At 43.6% G+C, this 19,465-nt stretch overlaps 1 protein-coding gene across 1 annotated transcript; it reads right to left on the bottom strand.

Annotated features, from left to right (window-relative positions):
• Positions 1–427: 427 nt before the first annotated feature.
• LOC141513743 (signal transducer and activator of transcription 5A) lies at positions 428–19,465 on the bottom strand. Its single transcript, XM_074223875.1, has 19 exons — positions 19,216–19,465; positions 17,928–18,065; positions 17,227–17,383; positions 15,828–15,917; positions 14,266–14,440; positions 12,920–13,050; positions 12,331–12,482; positions 11,904–12,059; positions 11,138–11,317; positions 10,643–10,730; positions 10,388–10,510; positions 7,462–7,554; positions 7,021–7,227; positions 6,345–6,439; positions 6,050–6,180; positions 5,182–5,337; positions 3,661–3,712; positions 2,942–3,049; positions 428–2,007 (listed from the first exon to the last, which is right to left on the bottom strand). The coding sequence occupies exons 2-19, from the start codon at positions 18,053–18,055 to the stop codon at positions 1,881–1,883; spliced, it is 2,349 nt and encodes a 782-aa protein (XP_074079976.1). The 5' UTR covers positions 18,056–18,065; positions 19,216–19,465; the 3' UTR covers positions 428–1,880.

Genomic DNA, 19,465 nt, shown 5'->3' on the forward strand with positions numbered 1-19,465 from the left:
GAGGCAGCTGTAGCCACAGCTAAGATCCTAGTCAGGGGCTAGACTAGGAAAAGACCCACCAAGACCCAACTTCAGAATTCTTCTCCAATGGTAGTTATAAAACTGGGTTATAGGCCATTGTGTCTCTTAGTCCCTAACCTCTCCTCTTAATCCAAGACCTGCCTCCTTCATCTGCTGGTTTCTTGGTAGTCTTTGGTCTCCTTCCTGTTGGTATTTGGAAAGATTTGATATTTCCATGATAACTAACTAGCAATAGCTTTATTTTAGACATTTTAAGATAGGTGAGATGTTTGTGGCCTCAAGTTGCAAAATTTCAGCACTGGAACCCAAAGGAGGGAAAGAATTGTGAAATGTTCAGGTCACATTTCATTTTCATAATTCAATCCCCAGTTATATATTCCAGCTCCTTCCACCTAAGAAACAAGGCCATTTTTTTAAAAAAGCATTTTATTCAAAAACAGCATTTCTTCACTTTATTCAAATGTTTTGTACAAAGTACAAAAAATGTGTGGTGTCATCTTCTGGCCCCCACATATCCAGACCTCAAAGGCATTACAACCCTTTCATCCCCACTATAGCACAGACAGATGTTCTTCCACTTTGTAAACCTGACTCTTGTCCCCAACCTGCCAGGAGAGCTGAAAGGTAGCAGACCAAAGTGCAAGGATAGGAGAAGATTCCTTTGCTTTCAAAACTATTTGCAATGGGATAACCAAGGCCATCAGGAAAGATCAGTTGCTAGCATCAGTCATTTATAGTTCTAATTTCTTGTTTTTTTGTTCTTTTTTTTTTTTTAAACTTTAATATCTTACTTACTGTGTTCCAGATATCTCTCTCCTGTTGCCTTGGTCATTGCCAAGGACAATGTGTGTGTGTGTGTGTGTGTGTGTGTGTGTGTGTGTGGTGGAGAGGGGGATATGGGTCAGATGGGTCAGGAAAAGAAAATTAAGTCTTGAGATAGGGCATTCAGGCCTAAAAGGTCAGGACCCCAGACTCAAGAGAGAGGAAACAGTCTAGCAAACAAGGCAGTTCTTATACCACAACTTGTATCTTCTAACTCTTCCTGGACAAGGCTGGGGACATGGCCTTTACAGACCTCCCTGAGAAATCTGAGAATGGTTGGGAATTCACATTCTGGGTCAATCTGTAAAACATTACCCAGGAGTTCTAGCCCAATTCCTTTTGTACATGTGATTGTAGGAGTATAGATTTTGAGCTGGACAGTCTCTTGAAGGTCTTCTGATCCAATCCCTTATATATGCAGAAACAGAAGAGAATAAGTGGGTTGCACAAGAGTAACAGAGGAAAAGCCATGATTAAAATCCAGGCCCTCTGGCTCCAAATCCAGGGCTCTTTACTGTACCACATGGACTGACTAATACATGCATATAGATAGACAGCTGTGTGTGTGAGCGTGGACAAGAGCATACATATACATATAGGTGCATTTGGGAAGTCACTCAGAGCATGAGCACATGGGCAATTTATGTCCTGCCTCCCACTCCTCTCCAATGATCCTGCCCTGTCCCCCCTGCCCACTGCTAATAAGGCAAAGGAGAAAAGGAGAATATTCCTCCCTTCCCCTTCCCTTTCCCTCCTAACAATCAAAGCTTACAGACTGGCTTTTAGATAATCAAAAATAGTCACAGTCCCTAAGGCTCTGAAGATATTGGTGAACACAAGACAGCAAAGGAAGAAGCTACTTAAGAACTATACCCACCCATCCCACTGGCATCATATGCACAGATTTATATGCTGAGATCCCAGCAGCCATCAATATTTCACATTATGAGTATTGTCTCCAATGATGTATGGAATTTAACACCCAACAATGAGAAGAGGGAAGAGGGTAATGAAACAAGGAGTGGAGGGGTAAAGGGTCATGACTGGGTGTGGGGGATCCACTGACTGTCAATTGGCCGACTTAAAAGTTCTTCAACGTGTCTTGCTACATCCATGGTTTCATCCAAGTCAAAATCCGCATCAGGGTCAAGGACAGAATCAGGACTGATGGAATAAAAAGGAAGACTTAAGAACAAAAGAACTTAAGAAGTTGTTCTTAAGAACTTAAGAACAAAAGTATTTTTCACCCTCCCTCCCCCAGACTATCTCATGGGTGTGATCCTTGGGCACACCCAAGGATGGCAGCCCATTCCCCTCCTCCACTCAAAGTTGCCCAAGTGATTCTGACCTAATGTGAGCAACACATCCGTGCCTCCAATTAAACCCAGAGGAAGGGTTTTCAGGGATAGCTGGAAATAGGCAGTGAAAATCAATTAATATTCAGTCCCTTTCTCTACTCCTATATTGATCATCAGCTTTTTCTTTCAGAATCTCAAACCTACCACGCTTGAGTAGAGTAGGATCCCAGAGTCCTGCCTGGGTAACCTGGGGTCTACAGACTCTCCCTGCCTAAAAGTCTGCAGATACAAATCTAGGGGGTCTGTACACTGGGAAGGGGAAAAATTTTTACACCTTTACACATTTTTTCTAACATTTGGTTTCATTTGTGCTCCTATGTATTTTATTTTATTCTTTTAAAAAAATTATTCTAAGAAATCCAAAGGAGTTCACCAGACTGCCAAAGGGGTCTGTGACACCAAAAAAAGGTGAAGACCTCTTTCATAAGGTGTTCTGAAAATTGAACAAGGCTGGATAATTAGAGCTATCCCTAAATCTGGAGATGGTGAGTTCTCCCTTGCTAGGTAGAAGTCTTCCAAAAAATGCTGGGTGGCCACTAGTCCAGGAGGATAGGAGGATGTAGAAGGTACTCCTGGACATATTACTTTATATATATAGTCTCTTACAGCACTATGATTTTGAACCCAACCCACCAACCTAGCTTAAGGTCAGTAGAACTAAGCCCAGTTGGAGAAGGCATTCAAGACTGACTCTTTGGACATTCATCATCCCTCCCCTTTCTATTTCAAGTGCAACCTACTTCTGAGGATACATGTTATAATGCGATTGGGAGCACACTGCTGGGGACGGGGCCTGATCCATGAATGTGGCACTGCCCCCTGAAGAATCTGCAGATGCATTGACAAACCTAGAAGAAGAAGAAGAAGAAGAAGAAGAAGAAGAAGAAGCAGAAGCAAAATAAATAAATAAATAAATCATAGATCCCACTGGGGGACTGAATTGAGAGCCCACTAGGGCTCCTTCTTGTTCTATGGACTTGGACCTGGAGGGAAACATATTTGCTAAGCATCTATGCCCAAGGAAGACAACCTGGGCTAGCTCATTAGCTCAGAAGATCCCAGATCTGCCCCTTTCTCCTCTTTTCCTGCTCCCTTTGGAACTGCTTCCTTTAATGTACTGCTAACTGAATCTGAGCTTTTTTACTGTACTGCTAATTGAGCATGAGGCATGTCAAGAGGTCACCACAGCACTTTTCCTGAGGAAGCTGTTTTTGGGGGTAGAGAGGAAGAGAAGGTATCCCACCTGGAGGTTTGGGCAAGGGAAGTTGTGAGCTGAGGATACTGACTCAGGACAAAATGCAAGATCCAACATTACTCATCAGGGTCTAAGTCTGGGGAAGGGTAGATTTATGAATTATGGGTTTTCATAGAGAGTAAGAAGAGAGAGTTGTGGGTAGGAGAGGTCAAATGGAAATCAAGAAAATACAAATGTGAATACTGACAAGAACTGGAAACTTACTCTGGAACAACCTGCTTGATCTGTGGCTTCACATATCCATCTACAGCTTTACCTACCAAGAAAAGAAAGAAGAAAGAAATTGTAATCATTGGTGACTCTCAAGATAGGAGTGGTAGTAGAGGGAGATATGGAAATAATAATAATAATAATACAATGAATAACAATAATAGCTATCACTTTAAGATTTATAAAAGTATATTACATAAATTATTTCATTTGTTCTTAAAGCAACCCAAGAAAACAGATAATATTGTTGTTTGTTATTATTTGGTCATTTTTAGTCATGTCTGACTCTTTTTGACTCCTTTTGAAGTTTACTTGACAAAGATACTGAGTAGTTTGCCATTTCCTTCTTCAGCTCATTGTACAGATGAGGAAATTGAAGCAAACAGGGTGAAGTGACTTGTCCAGGGTCACAACAGCTAGTATCTGAGGTCAAATTTGAACTTAGGTCTTCCTGACTCCAAGCCTGGAGTGGCTGGCTAAGTAGTGCTTATTATCCCCATTTTACAAATCAGGAAGCAGAGGCTAAGAAAGGGTTAAGTGTACATTCAGAGTCAGATAACATTTGGGACTGTATTCAATCTCAAGACTTCTAATGCTCTCTCTACTTACACCATTTAAGCTGTCCTCAAGACAGCAAGAGCCTAGAAGAAACATGAAGTACTTGTTGATGGCTAAATGATGTAGTTTAAGAATTATCCAGCTATAAATAAAATTCATCTATCCAATTGGAAAGAGGATTACATTCGGAATGAGAAATGCTATCTCATTTATTTACTACCTGTATAACTTGAGAGTAGGAAGATCTGTGTTCAAATCTCCTCAAGACACTTGCTAGATGTGTGATCCTAGGTAAGTCAATCAATCTTTCTGGGCTTCAGCTTCCTCATATGCAAAATGAGGAGCCTAAGTCCCTTTCAGATCTAACTTTCTGATTCCTGTCAATTTCTTCTCTACTACCCCACTTTAAAAAGAAAAAAGGATTTTAAAAAATTCTAAACTTAACAATCTTAATAAATATGAATCTGTAAACTAAATTTAGGGGGAAACTCTCAAACTTAAATTCCAAACTATTTGCATTTTAATAAGAGCAAAATTAGAAATGTTAATAAAATGAAGACAGGTGTCCCTGTGACTCCTCCCTTCTGGCCTTCCTGTGTATTTCCAAAGTTTAGTTGTAATTATTTATTTATAAATCAATGTCAGTGAGAGTCCTATTTTCATAATTCTATTTTCTCCCTACCATTTTCTTTTTATATTTTCCCTCCTGTCCCCCATAGACTGATTTGGAGACATGGAGAACATTCATCAGTTTATTCTGGGGCTTGCAAGTATCAGTCCTGGGGAAAGTTCTTAAGAAGGAGGAGTTGATTCAAATGAGGTTAGTGAGTTAATATGCATGGAGTGGAATTATATAGACTTCATTGTCTTCCTAAGATACCAGCCTTCTTCCCAAGCATTCCTCCCAAAACCTCTGTCTGCTGGGAGAAAAAAGTCCTTTTCTGAGATAGGACTCACCAAGGACAGGAGTATAATACTTGGAGAAAACTTCATCCTTGGGTCGGTCTGGGAACACATAAATGAGATAGTTCAGGTCTCCCAGGCGGTCAGCCAGGGATCGAATGGAGAAATCTTTCGTTGTGAATGGCTTCAGATTCCACAGGTTCCGATCCGCTGTGAGAAAGGATACAATATGCCTATCAGGATATTCTAATTCAGGGTTGAGGAGGGAAAGACAGGGAGCTAGGTAGCACAGTGGGTAAAGCACTGAACCTGGAGTGAGAAAGGCCTGGGCTGATTCCTGTCTCTGAGGCTTACTAAGTGTGTGATTCTCAAGAAGTTACTTAAACCTCTCACTGCCTCAGTTTCCTCATATAGAAAAAGGGGACAACAATAGCTCCTAACTTGCAGGGGTTATTGTGAGAATCAAAAGAGATAGTGTCTGTAAAGTGCTCTGCACACCTTAAGGAATTGTATAAGTGCTACTAGTATTATTTGAAAGCTTTGAGTAGCTTTTACAGGCTTTACCACCACCCAGTCTCCCCAGTGTAATGAAAGGAGTCATATCAGTGCTTCCCAAGATGGATAGTCTAATCTCTCCAGGTACCTAGTTGTCTACAAGGTTGGAGGAATTTCCTGAACTCAGTTCCTGATTTAGTGAAATGGTAAGAAGAGAAACTACTTTTGATCACCTCCCTTCCCTAAGTGTGAAACTCTTGGTGTCCCTTTAATCTTCTTAATTCAAGATCTGGAAGAGGAATGTTGAAGAGGGCAAGCAAGGTGGACAGTAGAGGAAAGAGAGTCCGAGAATTGTCAGGGAAAGGAAAGGTAGAGGAAGGAATGAGGACATTGAAAGGTTTTTCATGCTGGGGGCCTGGGAACTCACGGGAGTCAAATTTCCAGGCAATGGTGATACCCCCAATTTCAGAGTCACTGAATCGAAGCAGGAAAGTTCCATCAGGTTTGTTGATGAGCAGGTCATGGGCCTGCTGCTTGTTCACGAAACCAAGGATGGCCCTAAAGGATGAGGTGCATGATGGGGGCCTTCTTACCCCCTGCTCAGAATCTACCATAGATATACTTTCTCTGCTTGATCCCCAAATTCCATAGCTAGAACGCAGTCTAATCCCACCCCTACCACCTCCATTCCCCTAAAGCTGCTCTGTGCCATAGCTCCTCACCCATCGTTCCAGTGGGGCTTGTGATGTTTCCTCAGCACGTCCATCACCCCATCAAACCACTGCCAGAATGTGTAATTCCAGCCTGGCAGGTTCTCCTAGAACAATCCCCATCCCCCCCCAAAAAAGGAGATCTGAGTTAAATGTCTTACTTGGAACACCTTTCCCCAGATCAAGCAGATGATAGCTCTCTACCCATCCCTAAATTCCCTCTACTCTCTACCAGTTTAGCTTCAGAAAGCCCCCAAGGGAGAGTATCCCTCTCTCCCTTGTCTGTGTGAACACACACACACACACACACACACACACACACACATTCCTTTAAGATAATCTCACAGGGCAGGAGACTGAGGGAAAGGAGAAGAAAGAAGTCTAGAGTCTAGGGGGAAGGCAGGAAAGCACATTTTCTTCAGGTTTTTTTTGTTCAAGTTCTTTTAAAATTATATTCCCTGCCTGTCCATTTTACTTCCAGATCCCAGGCATGGGCTCATTAGGTGGCTGTTCTATATACATTTTTCTCCCTCTGCTCACCATCTCCACCCCCATTCCCAGAAGGAGGCTTGTCTTGGGACAGGTATCAAGGAAGGGATTGCTGGAGGGATGGAAGGAAAGCTGTTTGTGAGGGCAATGGTGAGGGATAGGGTCTCCTTGGCCCCAGAGGGGCCCCCATTCCCCTCACCCTGTTGAACTGGGACCAAGAGATGGTCATATTGTTGTAATCCTCCATGTTGTTGCTGCTGCTGTTGAACAGTTTCTGAGCCAGGAACACCAGGTTCTCTTTTGTCAGGCCTCGGTTGCTCTGGACTTCTGCCTTGAACTTCATATTGAGAGCCTCGCATAGCTGGGGCCACAGTACTTTATCAGGAACAGCAAATGGCACCCGGCCCTGGAACAGGGGAGATGACCGAGAGACCAAGAACAGTTCAGAGAAAGGCACCAGCCCCAGGAGCCCAGGAGAAGGGAAACAGGTAGAAATGAGGAGCTCTCATCAGTGACTCCTCAGATCTAAAGCCCAGTCAGCTTCCCAGCTCTTGTTCTGGGGGAAGATTATAATGAATGATCCTCTGAAGGATCCTGAGGTTGACCCTCCAGGAGGGGTTGAAGAAGAAAGGTCACTCACAGGTTCAGCAAATGCATTGTCCCATAACACCGTAGCTGTTGCATTGTGGTCCTGGCTCCCATGAACAATGACCACAACTGGAAGGGACAGGGTCTGCAGAGGTGGGAAAAGAAAATATTTGGGGAAAAGGATGAAGTATAGGATCCACTTTGCATCTCAAATTTAAATCACATAGGAGGGTCCTAAATTCTCACATGGAAATACTCCTTCTAGGCTCCTCTGATTGATTTCTAGGTAGTGTGGAAACTAAATTTTTCTCATGTATCATAATCAAGTGACCAGAGACCTTGATAGGGTTCACATTCCACACTGATACTCATTACTGTGTTATCCTGAATAAGAAGTTACTTAAATTTCGTAAGTCTTAGTATTCTCATCTGCAAAATAGAGCTAATAACAAACCATGCCCCTGAGTTTTTGTGACAAATGAAATACTGTACTAGATTCTTTGCACAATCTATAAATACTTATACAACTTTAACATGTTATATAAATGCTAGCTATTAACTATGTTCTTAGTTTTATGACTAAGTCTATGAGGATGATAATCAAATCAATATATCCAAACCTAATCTCTCTCCAGAGGTCTAAATGAACATCCCTCACAGTTTATTGGATGAATCTTGGGCATCTCAAACTCAATATACCCAAAACTAAACTCACTAATTTTCCCAAAAAATTCACCTCTCTTCTGAATGCCACTATTTCTGTTGAGGGGTACCAGTCCTCTCCCAGTCACCCAGTTTGAAATTTTGGTCTCAGTTCCCCTCAGCCCTCTCATCCAATCAGTTGCCAAATCTTATCTTTTCTATCTCCACAATGTCTTGTATCTCTCCCTCTTCTCTTTATTCCCTCAAGCTACCATCTTGCAGGCCCTTATGATCTCTCAATTGTTCTATTGCAAGAACCTCCTAATTAGTCTCCTAGCTTCAAATTTCTCTTCTCTTCATTCCATCCTCCACATAGCGGAGGCCTGACCATGTCATCCCTCTTACTCAATAAACTCTGTTGGCTTCCAATTTCCTCTAGGATGAAATAAAAATGCCTCTGTTTTTAGCTTTTAAATGCTATCACAATCTGAACCCAATTTACATTTTAAAAGTTATCCATTACTTCCCTTCCCTCTACACTCTCATTTAACTTGTCATGGCAATAGAAGAACCACTGGATCTTAACTTCTGACCTTGCAACTAAATCCTTTATGTACTTTCTCTCTCTCTCCTGATTTGAACATGAGCTCATCAAAAGCAATTGTTTCATTTTTCTTTTTGTATCCTCGGTGCTTAGCATAGTATTTGACAAATAGCTAGGCTTTAATAAATGTTTTTTTTCATTCATTAATTTTTCCCCTAAACTCTGATCCAACCAAAGTAAACTTCTTTCTGTTCCTTAATAACATACTATCTCTCCTCTCTGCACCTTTGCACTAAGTCTGCACCCCAAGCCTGGAATGCACTCTCTCACTTTATTTCTGCTTCTTAAAATCCCTTATTCTTTTAAAAATCTCAACTCAAGTTCTACCTTATACATTGTCTTTTTGATCCCCATAGCTATAAGTGCCACTCTACACAAAAATTTATATTATATATATTTACTATGTCCTTATCTATTTACTCTTATTTATCAAGTAAAAATGTATATTCCTTGTGGGCAAGGACAATTTAGGTTTTTCCTTTGGATTCCCTGTACCTAGCACAAGGACTAGCCTTAAAAATGCTTTTTTTTTTATTTTTTAGGATTTTTGCAAGGCAAACAGGGTTAAGTGGCTTGCCCAAGGCCACACAGCTAGGTAATTATTAAGTGTCTGAAACAGGGTTTGAACTCAGGTACTCCTGACTCCAGGGCTGGTGCTCTATCCACTGAACCACCTAGCCGCCCCCTAAAAATGCTTCTTGATTGATTCCTAAGAATCCACATTCTGTTCAAATTTCTCTTTCTGAGTCTCTTTGCTCCATACAATACAGATTAAACATTGGAGCTTGATAGGGTTGTTGCTGTTAATATTATGATGGCATTCTCAGACTAATATTGCTCTGGAAGGGCAGTTAGGTGACACAGTGGATAGAACATCAAGTCTGAAGTCAGGAAGGATAAGCTTCCTGAATTCAAATCTGGTCTTATAAACTTATTGGCTGGGTGACCATGGGTAAGTCTCATAACCCTGTTTACCTCAATTTCTTCATCTGTAACATGAGTTAAAGAAGAAAATGACAAACCACTCCAGTTTCTTTACCAAGAAAATTCCAATGGGGTCATGAAAAATTGGACATGACTGAAAAATGACTAAACAACAACAAATTGCTCATCTGTGTGACTTCTGACTGATAAATAAACTTTATACTTATGTACCTATTCTTTCAAGGCCCAGTGGTATGGGCCTTTTCTTATTGGTAGAGATGAATGCCCTCCTATGTGGTATATATAGGAGATCACATACCAGACAATACAGAATGAAGAAGCTCTCCCATGGGGAATAAGATAATTCAGTTCAACTGAGAGAGAGAGAGAGAGAGAGAGAGAGAGAGAGAGAGAGAGAGCTCAATCTCATGCAAAGAGTGAGTCTAAATCATTGAGTTGTAAGCTGGAAATAAGGACAGTTTTTCCTTCAACAATCTGAAGTAATGTTGGCCTCTTCTATCTTCTCTACTCAAGCTGGAAGTCAGAAGCTTTCAAAGTGATTCTATACTTAAAGAAGACTTGAAGTTCGAGAAATCCTCATCCTGAAGAGTCCCAAAGGATTGGATAACTGAAGCTCTCCTGCCTCTCACCAATTCTGCCCAGCTCCTCCTGAAGGGCAGGAATTTTATCTCCACTATTAAGGAGAGAGTCCCATACTAATGAGCCTAAGGATAGGGGTTGCACATGAATTCATGGCTTTCTCTGCACCTCCCTCCCCTTCTGATGATAGAAGCCTCCCAATTTTTACCTTAACTTGAAACACAAGTTCATTTCCCCCAATGCTGAACTGAGACTCGAACAAGACTGTGAATTTCTCTTCCGTCACTGACTCTGCACCCCGTCTGTCTGCCCTCTTAATCCTCTTCAGGGACTACAGAGACAGGAACACATGAAGAGAGATGGATTATTTACTGCCCAGCCCCAAGTCACCTGTCCTCTGCTCAGTCCAACACAATACTCCTTATAAACCCAACTCCCAGTGTCTGCCAAGTTGCATCCTCACCATATTTCTGAAATGTGCACTGAGGGTACCAGTTGCTTGGTGATACTCCATCACACAGCAGTTGTTCAAAATCTCTCCACTGCACTCACTGCAAAACAAAGATATGTCTAAACAAAGATCAAGCATCCACTATCCTTAGGGGTACTCTCTTCTTCCGAGTTCTGATCCGGATTTCCATTCTTCAAGAAGTCATCCCAAATTATTCAACTCTCCTGGAGGTAATAATCCACCCAGCACTGATGTCTACCAAGAGCATGTTTCTATTTGATGTAACCTATCACATCAGATTGGGAGCTTTCTGAGCCTGAGGATTCTGTGCCTCAACAAACTGGAAACATTTTGAGACCTAGAACTCCACAGGAGGTGAAGATTGATAGGGGAGGGGAAGGAGGATATGGAGAAAGGAAGGAGTCACACTATGTGGATGATGTTGCCCAAATAACCCCATCATCTCATAGGAAGCAGCAAATAAGAAGAAAAGGCATCCATCATTACTTTCGTGTGTTCTCGTTCTTCAGCAAAGACTTGGCCTGCTGCTCACTGATGATGGTGGCCTTCACTTGTGGAGGGTTCATGTGCACATTCAACTTTCCACCCACCAGGAGACGCACCGTAGCTGCAAATTTCGTCTGTGTCTTCAGGACCTGAGGGGGCTGCTTTTCAATGATGAAGGTGCTGAAGGGAAGAGAAATGACCAGACTTCCAGGATTCATGCTGACGTCAGATGACATCATCCCTTCCCTGGAGGCAATCCCCCACCCCCACCCCAGTCTGAAGTAGCAGCAAAGGAATCACTAGAGGTGCTTCTCATAGTTTGGAGATCAATCAGCTAGGTTTACTTGGTGGCCTTGGGCTTTTTAAACTTCTAGGAAAGGGTGAATTTACCTTAAGAAGATTATAGTTATAAAAAATTAGTGATAGTACACATCCAAAAGAAGGCTATTGAGAGTTAGAAAATAACAGGGAGGGGAGGGACCCTAAGTTAGAAAGTCAAAAAGAGCTAGGGACAATCAGATTGGAGAACATGGGAAGGTGGGTTATCTGGTCCCTGGGAGGTCTCTCAGACACAGACACAAGTCTCTCCTGGTAGGAACGAGAACCAGAGAAGCTCAATCCAAACCAGCCTGTGAAGAGGCCAAGAGGAAGAAGTACAGCCTCTGACAGGAGAGCCAGATGTTACTAGCTCAGTGATTCATAGAACTTTCTCTTGCTTTCCAAGGCTGGAGCTGGCTCAAAATGAAGTGAAGCTCAGAGCAGTCACCTGGTCACCAATGCAGAGATGATATCTGTGATGGTGGCATTGAGCTCAGTCAGCATCTCCTCCACAGGTCCAGGAATGGGCAACTGTTGACAAAGATGCTCAGCCCTCCTGATCTGCTGCCTGTTCTGCCAGATGATCTCCGCCAACTTCTCACACCTGGGCAGGGAGGGCCAGAGGACAACACAAGGGAATGGAGTAAATTGTCCAAGACATAGGCTGACCCAATACTGATCTAGGGAATGATATCTCATGCTATATAGGAACTTTCTCTCAATAAGAGACCAAGGAAACTTACAGTGGAGGAGTGGATTGGGAGGGATGGTGCTTGATTTCAGTCAAGATCAAAAATCCCCAAACCCCAAAGCTCCAAGACCAAAAGCCTTGTTCTCAAAACCCCATACAGACCTAAGTAATCTCCCTCACATACCAAGATTGAAGGACATCCAGGCTGCCCTCTGGGGGCCCTCCATTCCCAGCCAGTTGCTGCCTTCTCTTCCATTGGATCAGCTCATCATCCAGAATAATAGTTTGCTGCTTCCTGAGCAGCTGGAGGGTCTTTTGGTGTTTCTCTGCCAGCTCCTGCAAAGACCAGTGAATCAGAGCTGGGAGGCATCTTAACATATTTTCTGCTCCAGCCCCCTCATATGACTAGTGAGCAATGAAGTCCATAGAGGTCCAGCTCCAATCCCCAGAAGAAGTAGTAGTAAGTGATAGTGCTGGGGAATAGAACCCAGGGTTCTGACTCCAAGGCCGGGACCCTTGGATGGCTCAGAGTACAGCTTTTCTCTCTTTCATTTAACAAAAAAGATGACAGGGAAGGTCTTTTCTCACATGGCTTCCTTGCTTCTCTTGCCTCAGCTTCCCTGCTCCTGATTCCCCTTGTAGCTGCCCTGCTTGGTTCTTTGGCTCAACTTCCCCAAAAGAGAGCAGGACACTGCTGTCCATCAAAGGACACCCACCACCCTTCATCCCCTTATCAATTCTGCCCAGGACAGAGAGGAAAGGAAGGTGCTCACCACACGGTACTGTTGGAGAGTCTGAGCCTCACGCTGCAGCCAGGCCTCCAGAGACACCTGCTTCTGTTGAAGTGCTGTTTCCCTTGTCAAGCGTTCCTGGGGACTCAACTGTGACAGCTGGGAAAACTGAGCTATGGGGGAAAGGAACAAACCAGGACACTCCCCTTTAGATTTCACACAGGAAGCCTGGGGACTCAGGCATCTTGTGATCAGGAATGGGGGATACCCCCCTCCAAAATGAGAGAGAAACCTCTCTGAGCAACCCCCTCTTCTACTTTCAGTCTCCTCTCCAACACCAACCAATGCCTCTAGATGAAGGAGGCTTCATCCTTTCCCCTCAAATACAACAATGGACAATCAGGGTCCATTTCCTACTTCACACCCCTTCTGATCTGACTAGCTTCTCCCAGATGAGGAATGTGATGAGGGAGGCTGCACAGGTGAGTTTGTGTGTGTATATGTGTGCCTATGTGTGTGTGTACATGTGCGCTCATGTGTATATGTGTATGTTCAAGAGTAAGAAGAGAGGCACCAGAATCCCATGATCCAGCAGAAGCTACCAAGTGAGGGGGAAACTTATCTCAACCCAACCCCTCACAAAGAGAGGGTGCTTGTGTCCCAGCTGCTAGCAACTGTGCTCCCAGCCCAGGCACTTGAGGTTGGTCTTTCTGACAACATGCCTGTCTGGCTACCCCTGGGACAAAGCCAGGCTCCAGCCTAAGAGAAGACCAGGAGAGGGAGCTCCTGGAGCTCCACACTTGCTTTCTTCCAAGGTGAGCCTTAGCCTGATTTTGCTCCAAAGGTTCCCACATCCTAGGCACAAGGTAGACACTATCCCCCTGACCCAAGGAAGGGCTGTTCAGTTGCCAGCTCTGAGCTCCAGACATTTCCTGGAAACCCTTTCAAAGCCAGCCTTCCCATGATCTGTCAAATACAACTAATTCCCACCATCCCTGGTTGGGCAGACCTTGATATTTTTATGTCCCATGCAACATTCACTTGTGTTTCCTCTAAGGGGATGAGGTGCTCTGAGTTTGTGGGCATTTTAAAAACATCTATTGTGATCACAGCAGTAGCTGGTATTGTACTTAGACTGGGAGCTGTCTGAGAATGTGAGCTGCTTCCCCATTAGACTAGGAGCTAGGTAAGGATAGATCAAGTCCCTCCCTTCTTTGGTCTCTTTGTCACTGTGTTCTGTGTTTATCAGTGATGGGCTTTTTGGTAGCTCCAGTCCAAGGTCAATGTCCCAACTAAGAACCCCATTTTTCTTTCCAGTTCTTAGCTCTCTTGGTGGTTCCTGGTCCCACCATCAACCATAACCCTGACTCTAGCCACACTGGTCTCACCTTGGTTTCTGAGGCTCTCCTGGTACTGGATGATGAAATACTCCTGGGTCTGCTGTAGCTTCTTCAGTTCATTCTCTGTGTCCTGAGTGACCAGGCGAAGCTCCTCAAATGTCTGGTTGATCTGCAGGTGTTTCTGGGACATAGCATCAGCCAGATTTCCAACTGGAGAACTACACTGCACACAGTGGGAGACAAGGGGAGAGGCAGCAGGGTCACAAGGCCACAAGGGCCTGAGGCTTTGGATAAAGCTCTCTGTGGTACACTCCACAGTCTCCAAACCTTTACCACAAGGACAAGACAATTACCATTCAGACAAAAGAAAGGAAAAGACTCAGCTAGGAAACTAGGAGACTTATGGGGGCTAGCTCTGAAGAAAAGGGAATTTTGGTTTGTTTCAGGACTATTCTCTCCTGAAGAAATCTTCAATGGGCTCCTAAGAGAACATAAGAAGAGGGATTATTCCAGAGCATCATTTTCACTAACAATGAGGACTCCTCTTTCTGGACAGTGCAGACAGACCCTACCTGGTTGAATCACTCAGCTCTTTCTCCCTTGCTATGGAATAGAATGTTCCAGACATCTGGATGGAGAATCTCCCAAAGAGATTTCAACTCCCCTTCTCCCCACACACCCATTGACTTAACAAGGCCAATGTCACCAGGTTTCCATAGCACCAACCACTCAGTGATTTATTTCTATCAAGACATTCTGCTCTGAATCAACCAGCTCATCTTCCAGCCCACTCCTAATTGATACGACCCACAGAGAAAAAGGATTTGTATCCTCAAGCTCTCAAAAAAACAGCACCATCCTTATCCCTCATAGAGAACAATTTATAATCAAAGCCTAATTCTTACTCCCACTAGTTTACATCTGCCCAGGGACCACAGTTTCTCCCAGAGGAGGCATGCAATGAGGGAAGGAATGGGGATAGTGGGAATGTAACAATTTTGTATTATCGGATATAATTGTGCATTGGTTAGCTTTACTTAAACTGTCTTTTTTCTTTCCTTTTTAGATTATGAGTTTCTCAAGAGCAGGAACTATAGGGTATTTTTCTTTCTTTATATCCCTAACATTCAACACAGACCCTAGAACATAAGTAATTGATTAATAAATGCTTGCTGACTGACTTTTCCCTACCTCTTTTCCAGGTTAGGTGAAAGCTGGGGAAGGATATATTCAGAAATGAAGGTAACACAAATCCAAAAGAAAGGAACAAAAATTTTAAATGTTTTCAAAAGGTCTAGCTCAGAATCAGTCATATTTTCTAGCATCTTCAGCCATCACTCAATTCATCAAAACTTAAGCCTCAGCATTTCTCACTCTTTGAACTGAATTTATTTACCCCTGTTTGCGATGCTTTATTATCAAATCAAATCATTTGATTTATGGGTTTCATACATCTTCTATCAGCTAGTAAATTACTTGGGGTCATGAACCATCTTTACTATTACTTTTATACTCCCTTGGTGGCCCTTGGGACAGTCTTCTGTGCATAGTAGAAATTCACTCAATGTGCAGAGAGAGAGAGAGAGAGTCTGATGAGAGAGGACACTCACATTATTAGCTTCTCGGACTAGCCTCTGTTCATTGTATAATATGTGTCGGATGCATCGGACCAACTCCATAGGGCAACGGTCATAAGTGCTCTGAAAGAATCAAACATGAAATGAAACTTCCCACCACCCCTGAAGACTCCCATTCATAGTCTCCCATTCCAACTATACCTGTTTCTCCTAAATCAATAACTTTGTTTTTATTTCTCACTCTCATTCTCCTTTGTTCTAGAAAAATCATCTCTTGTCCTTTTTATTTTTGTATTTTGCAAGGCAATGGGGTTAAGTGGCTTGTCCAAGGCCACACAGCTAGGTAATTATTAAGTGTCTGAGGCTGGACTTAAACTCAGGTCCTCCTGACTCAAGAGCCAGTGCTCTATCCACTGCACCACCTAGCCACCTTATCGTCCTTTCAATTAACTGTAGCTTTTGCATCCTTCAAACCCAAAACAACATTTGCTTCTTCTAGAAACTCCTCATGAACTATCCTTCATCTGAGAAAAGGAAAGGAGGAAGGGAGAGATGGAAAAAAGGAAGAAATTTCTCTTTAGCTCTTCCTGCCCTCAACACTGGTGCATTTAGCTTATACCATGAACCTTTGTGCTGATGGATAAATAAATATAGCTATACATATGTATACATCTATCTGTAATATATAGATATATAAGACATCTCTATTTACAATTTTCTTTAAAAAAATAAACTTTTATGAAGCACTTGTTGTATGGGAGATACCGAGTCGAACTTTCCTTAGGATAGATATCACAAATAATCTTTCCCTTGTGTTTCATTGATCATGCCTAAGATACACCTTGCCAAATGGGATTGTCTCCACGAATTCTTAGCCTCTTTTGAATTAAATATTGTCCTTTCCCTTTTAAACCTGTCACTCCAGTAGCCTGTTTTCAGTAGGGGTATACCTCCACAGTCTACATTTTTCCTGTCTTGTTACCTTCTGATTAGGAAGATAGACTACCATATTCTAGGTGGGAATCTCAATTTAAAAGATCCTCTACTGAGTGACCTTGCCACTTCTTTCTCCCTCTTATTTCATAAACCAGTAATCTTTTTGCTCCCTGAGATTAGCAGTTTTGACAAAGTTCTAATCTTTAATCTTCCTACTAAATGGTAAACCCTCCCAGTCTGTTGTCCTTGATACTGTTTCATTTATCATTCCCACTTCAGACAATAATCCTCTACTTTGTAACATAAGAAAAACAAGCCTAGGATACAAGTTACAAAGAAGAGGTAGGAGGGCAAAACACAGAAGTTTAGTAATTAGCTCAAGGTCACAGAGTGAATTAGTTTGCAAAGTCAAGATTTGAGCTCAAATATTTTGATGCTAGGAAGAAGAAAGGGGAACATAATGTACCAGGAAGATGGCCCCAGATTTCACACCCACCTGAAGCTGAGTTGCATAATGCCCTAGTTTGATCTTCAGTAAAAATCCGTCTTCCCCAACTTGGTGCTCAGCCTTCTTTTGCAGTTCTTGGATCAGACCCTCTAATAGCTGGGCAGCTTGGACACTGTCCTGGGGATTGTCCAGGTCAATGGAATTCCTAGGAAGAGAGATGGAAGTAGGTCAATGGACCATAGGTGGTATTTTACCTGGTTAGAAAATGGAGGACTTGGAGGCAAATGAAATTCTAGGTGAGTTCTTTTATCTTAGAGAGTCTATTCTGTTCTTAGAGCCCACAGAATTCATTCTAAGCAACTCAGCATGAATCAGAAATGAGAAAAGCTCCCACTACCCTTTCTACTCCCTCTTCCCCTTTCCTAGGGACACCACCCCTTCCTCTAACAGTCACAGGGCAGAGGCAGAGAGAGGGGCAGAAAGAGACAGAACCTGAGAAAAATGGACAGCAAAGCCAATAAGACAGGGAATGATGGAGAGGCTGTCAAACATTCTACAAATAAGAGCAAAACCTAAACCAGAAAAGTGGTGGTGGGGAGGAACAGCAAGTCACAATGAAAAAGAAAGGGAATACCAATTCAAACATACCACACACATACCAAAGCCTGGGATGATAATCTGAAAATCAGAGGAGGCCAGTCCTATATATTCTTCCCAGATGGAGAAGAGTTCTTGATGGGTATACTTACCAGGCCTGGCTTTCAATCCATTGAGCCAAATAGTGGCGAACTTCAATGGGGAAGTGCTGTCCATAGAGGACCTGCATCTGGCGGAGAGCATCCCCTTGAAGTTGTTGTGCCTGGATCCAACCTGCCATGTCTTTGCACCTGAAGGAGGAGATTAAAGAGAGGGTAATTGGATTCAATATAATTCAACAACAAACATTTCTTAAGTTAGGACTTTGTATCTGGGGATTCAAAGAAAAAAATGAGGGGAAAAAGGTGACAATGAGGTCAGGACAAAAAGCCAAGCTTTTGCTGCCTTTTTCATTTTCATTCCTGTCAACTCTGGCTACTCTTATCTATATAGAGATGGTACCTGACCTTCTACCATTCTACCAATATTTCATTGCTTGCCTGGTGTGATGAGAAGTAGATTGGACTGAGAGACCAGGACTTGGGCTAAAATTCCAGCTCTGCTACTTACTATGTAACTTTAGGTATGTCACTTCCCCTCTCTAGACAGACCTGTTTCCTTTTCTCTGCTATGATGAAGTTAGACTACCTTCTAAGGACCTTTTCAGGTCTAAATCTTAGAATTTATAATTTTTTGGGGGGGGGGGGAGGAGAGGGAACGTGACAAGTGGGCTTGTGAGACAAAAGCCAACCATCTCCCAATGCCTGGAACTGGAATGAAGGATGGTGCTAGATGCCAAGCGTCAAATGGCTAGGTTTCTCCTTAACCCCCCTTTCCCTATGGCCCCAAAGTGGGGCTTCCCCAAAGGCAGGAGTGCTAGAAACAGAAAGGGAAACCAGGTGGCTAAACCCCAGGAGTCCTCAGCTGAGGAGGGGTGGGACAGTCCCCCTAAGGCCCAACGTGGGTAGGGATATTCCAATGGAGAACCCCGTCCCCAACTGTTCCCCTCCCTGCTGGGTGAAGATCCCACGTGTCTGTAGATAAGAGAAACCGGAGGTGAGTTGCAGCTCCCCTCCAAAACCCCTCGAACCCATCCTGGGCATCGTTCTTTCGTAGGTAGCAGAGAGATATGTCATTTCTTTGGCTCTTCCCTCTCGAGACGCTGTCTCTATCTCCGAACTATGGAAACTCTCTCCAGTCCTCTAAATCAGGTTTCGGGACCCCAAGCAGCCTGGCTCTGGAACCCTGAGATGCCCCGGCGCCGGAAGATGAAACGAGCGCCCCCTTGCTTTCTTCCCAGCAACCGCGAAGGCCCTCTTCTTCTGGCCAACCAAGTACCCCTCCTTGCCCCAGCCCAGACCCGCGCAGTGCGCTCCGGACGCATTGGCCAACCATCCTCACCTCCGGGCCCCCAGCAGCGGACCGGGGCTCTCCGCGCCCGGGCTCTCCGGTCTTGGGCCGGCGGCAACAGCTGCGGCTGAAGCTGCTACTACAGGAAGGAGCAGAGAGCAGCGATTTCCTCCTCAAAGGTCAGCTGCCTCCAACAGACCAAACACAGAGCGCAAAGCTCTCGCCAGCTCCCCTCCCTGTCTCCCTCCCTCCTTAACTCGCTTACTCTCCGGCTAGGGCGAAGCGCCTGCTTGCCACCGGC

This window comes from Macrotis lagotis, chromosome 2 (genome assembly GCF_037893015.1).
Source record: "Macrotis lagotis isolate mMagLag1 chromosome 2, bilby.v1.9.chrom.fasta, whole genome shotgun sequence".
Lineage (NCBI taxonomy): Eukaryota > Metazoa > Chordata > Mammalia > Peramelemorphia > Peramelidae > Macrotis > Macrotis lagotis.

Coding starts and splice junctions, on each gene's coding strand:
- LOC141513743 (XM_074223875.1), bottom strand. CDS start 18,055: ATGGCAGGTTGGATCCAGGCACAACAACTTCAAGGGGATGCTCTCCGC. Junction 17,384..17,927: donor TGGATTGAAAGCCAGGCCTG/GTAAGTATACCC, acceptor CTCTCTTCCTAG/GAATTCCATTGACCTGGACA. Junction 2,008..2,941: donor TATAACATGTATCCTCAGAA/GTAGGTTGCACT, acceptor TTATTCCATCAG/TCCTGATTCTGTCCTTGACC.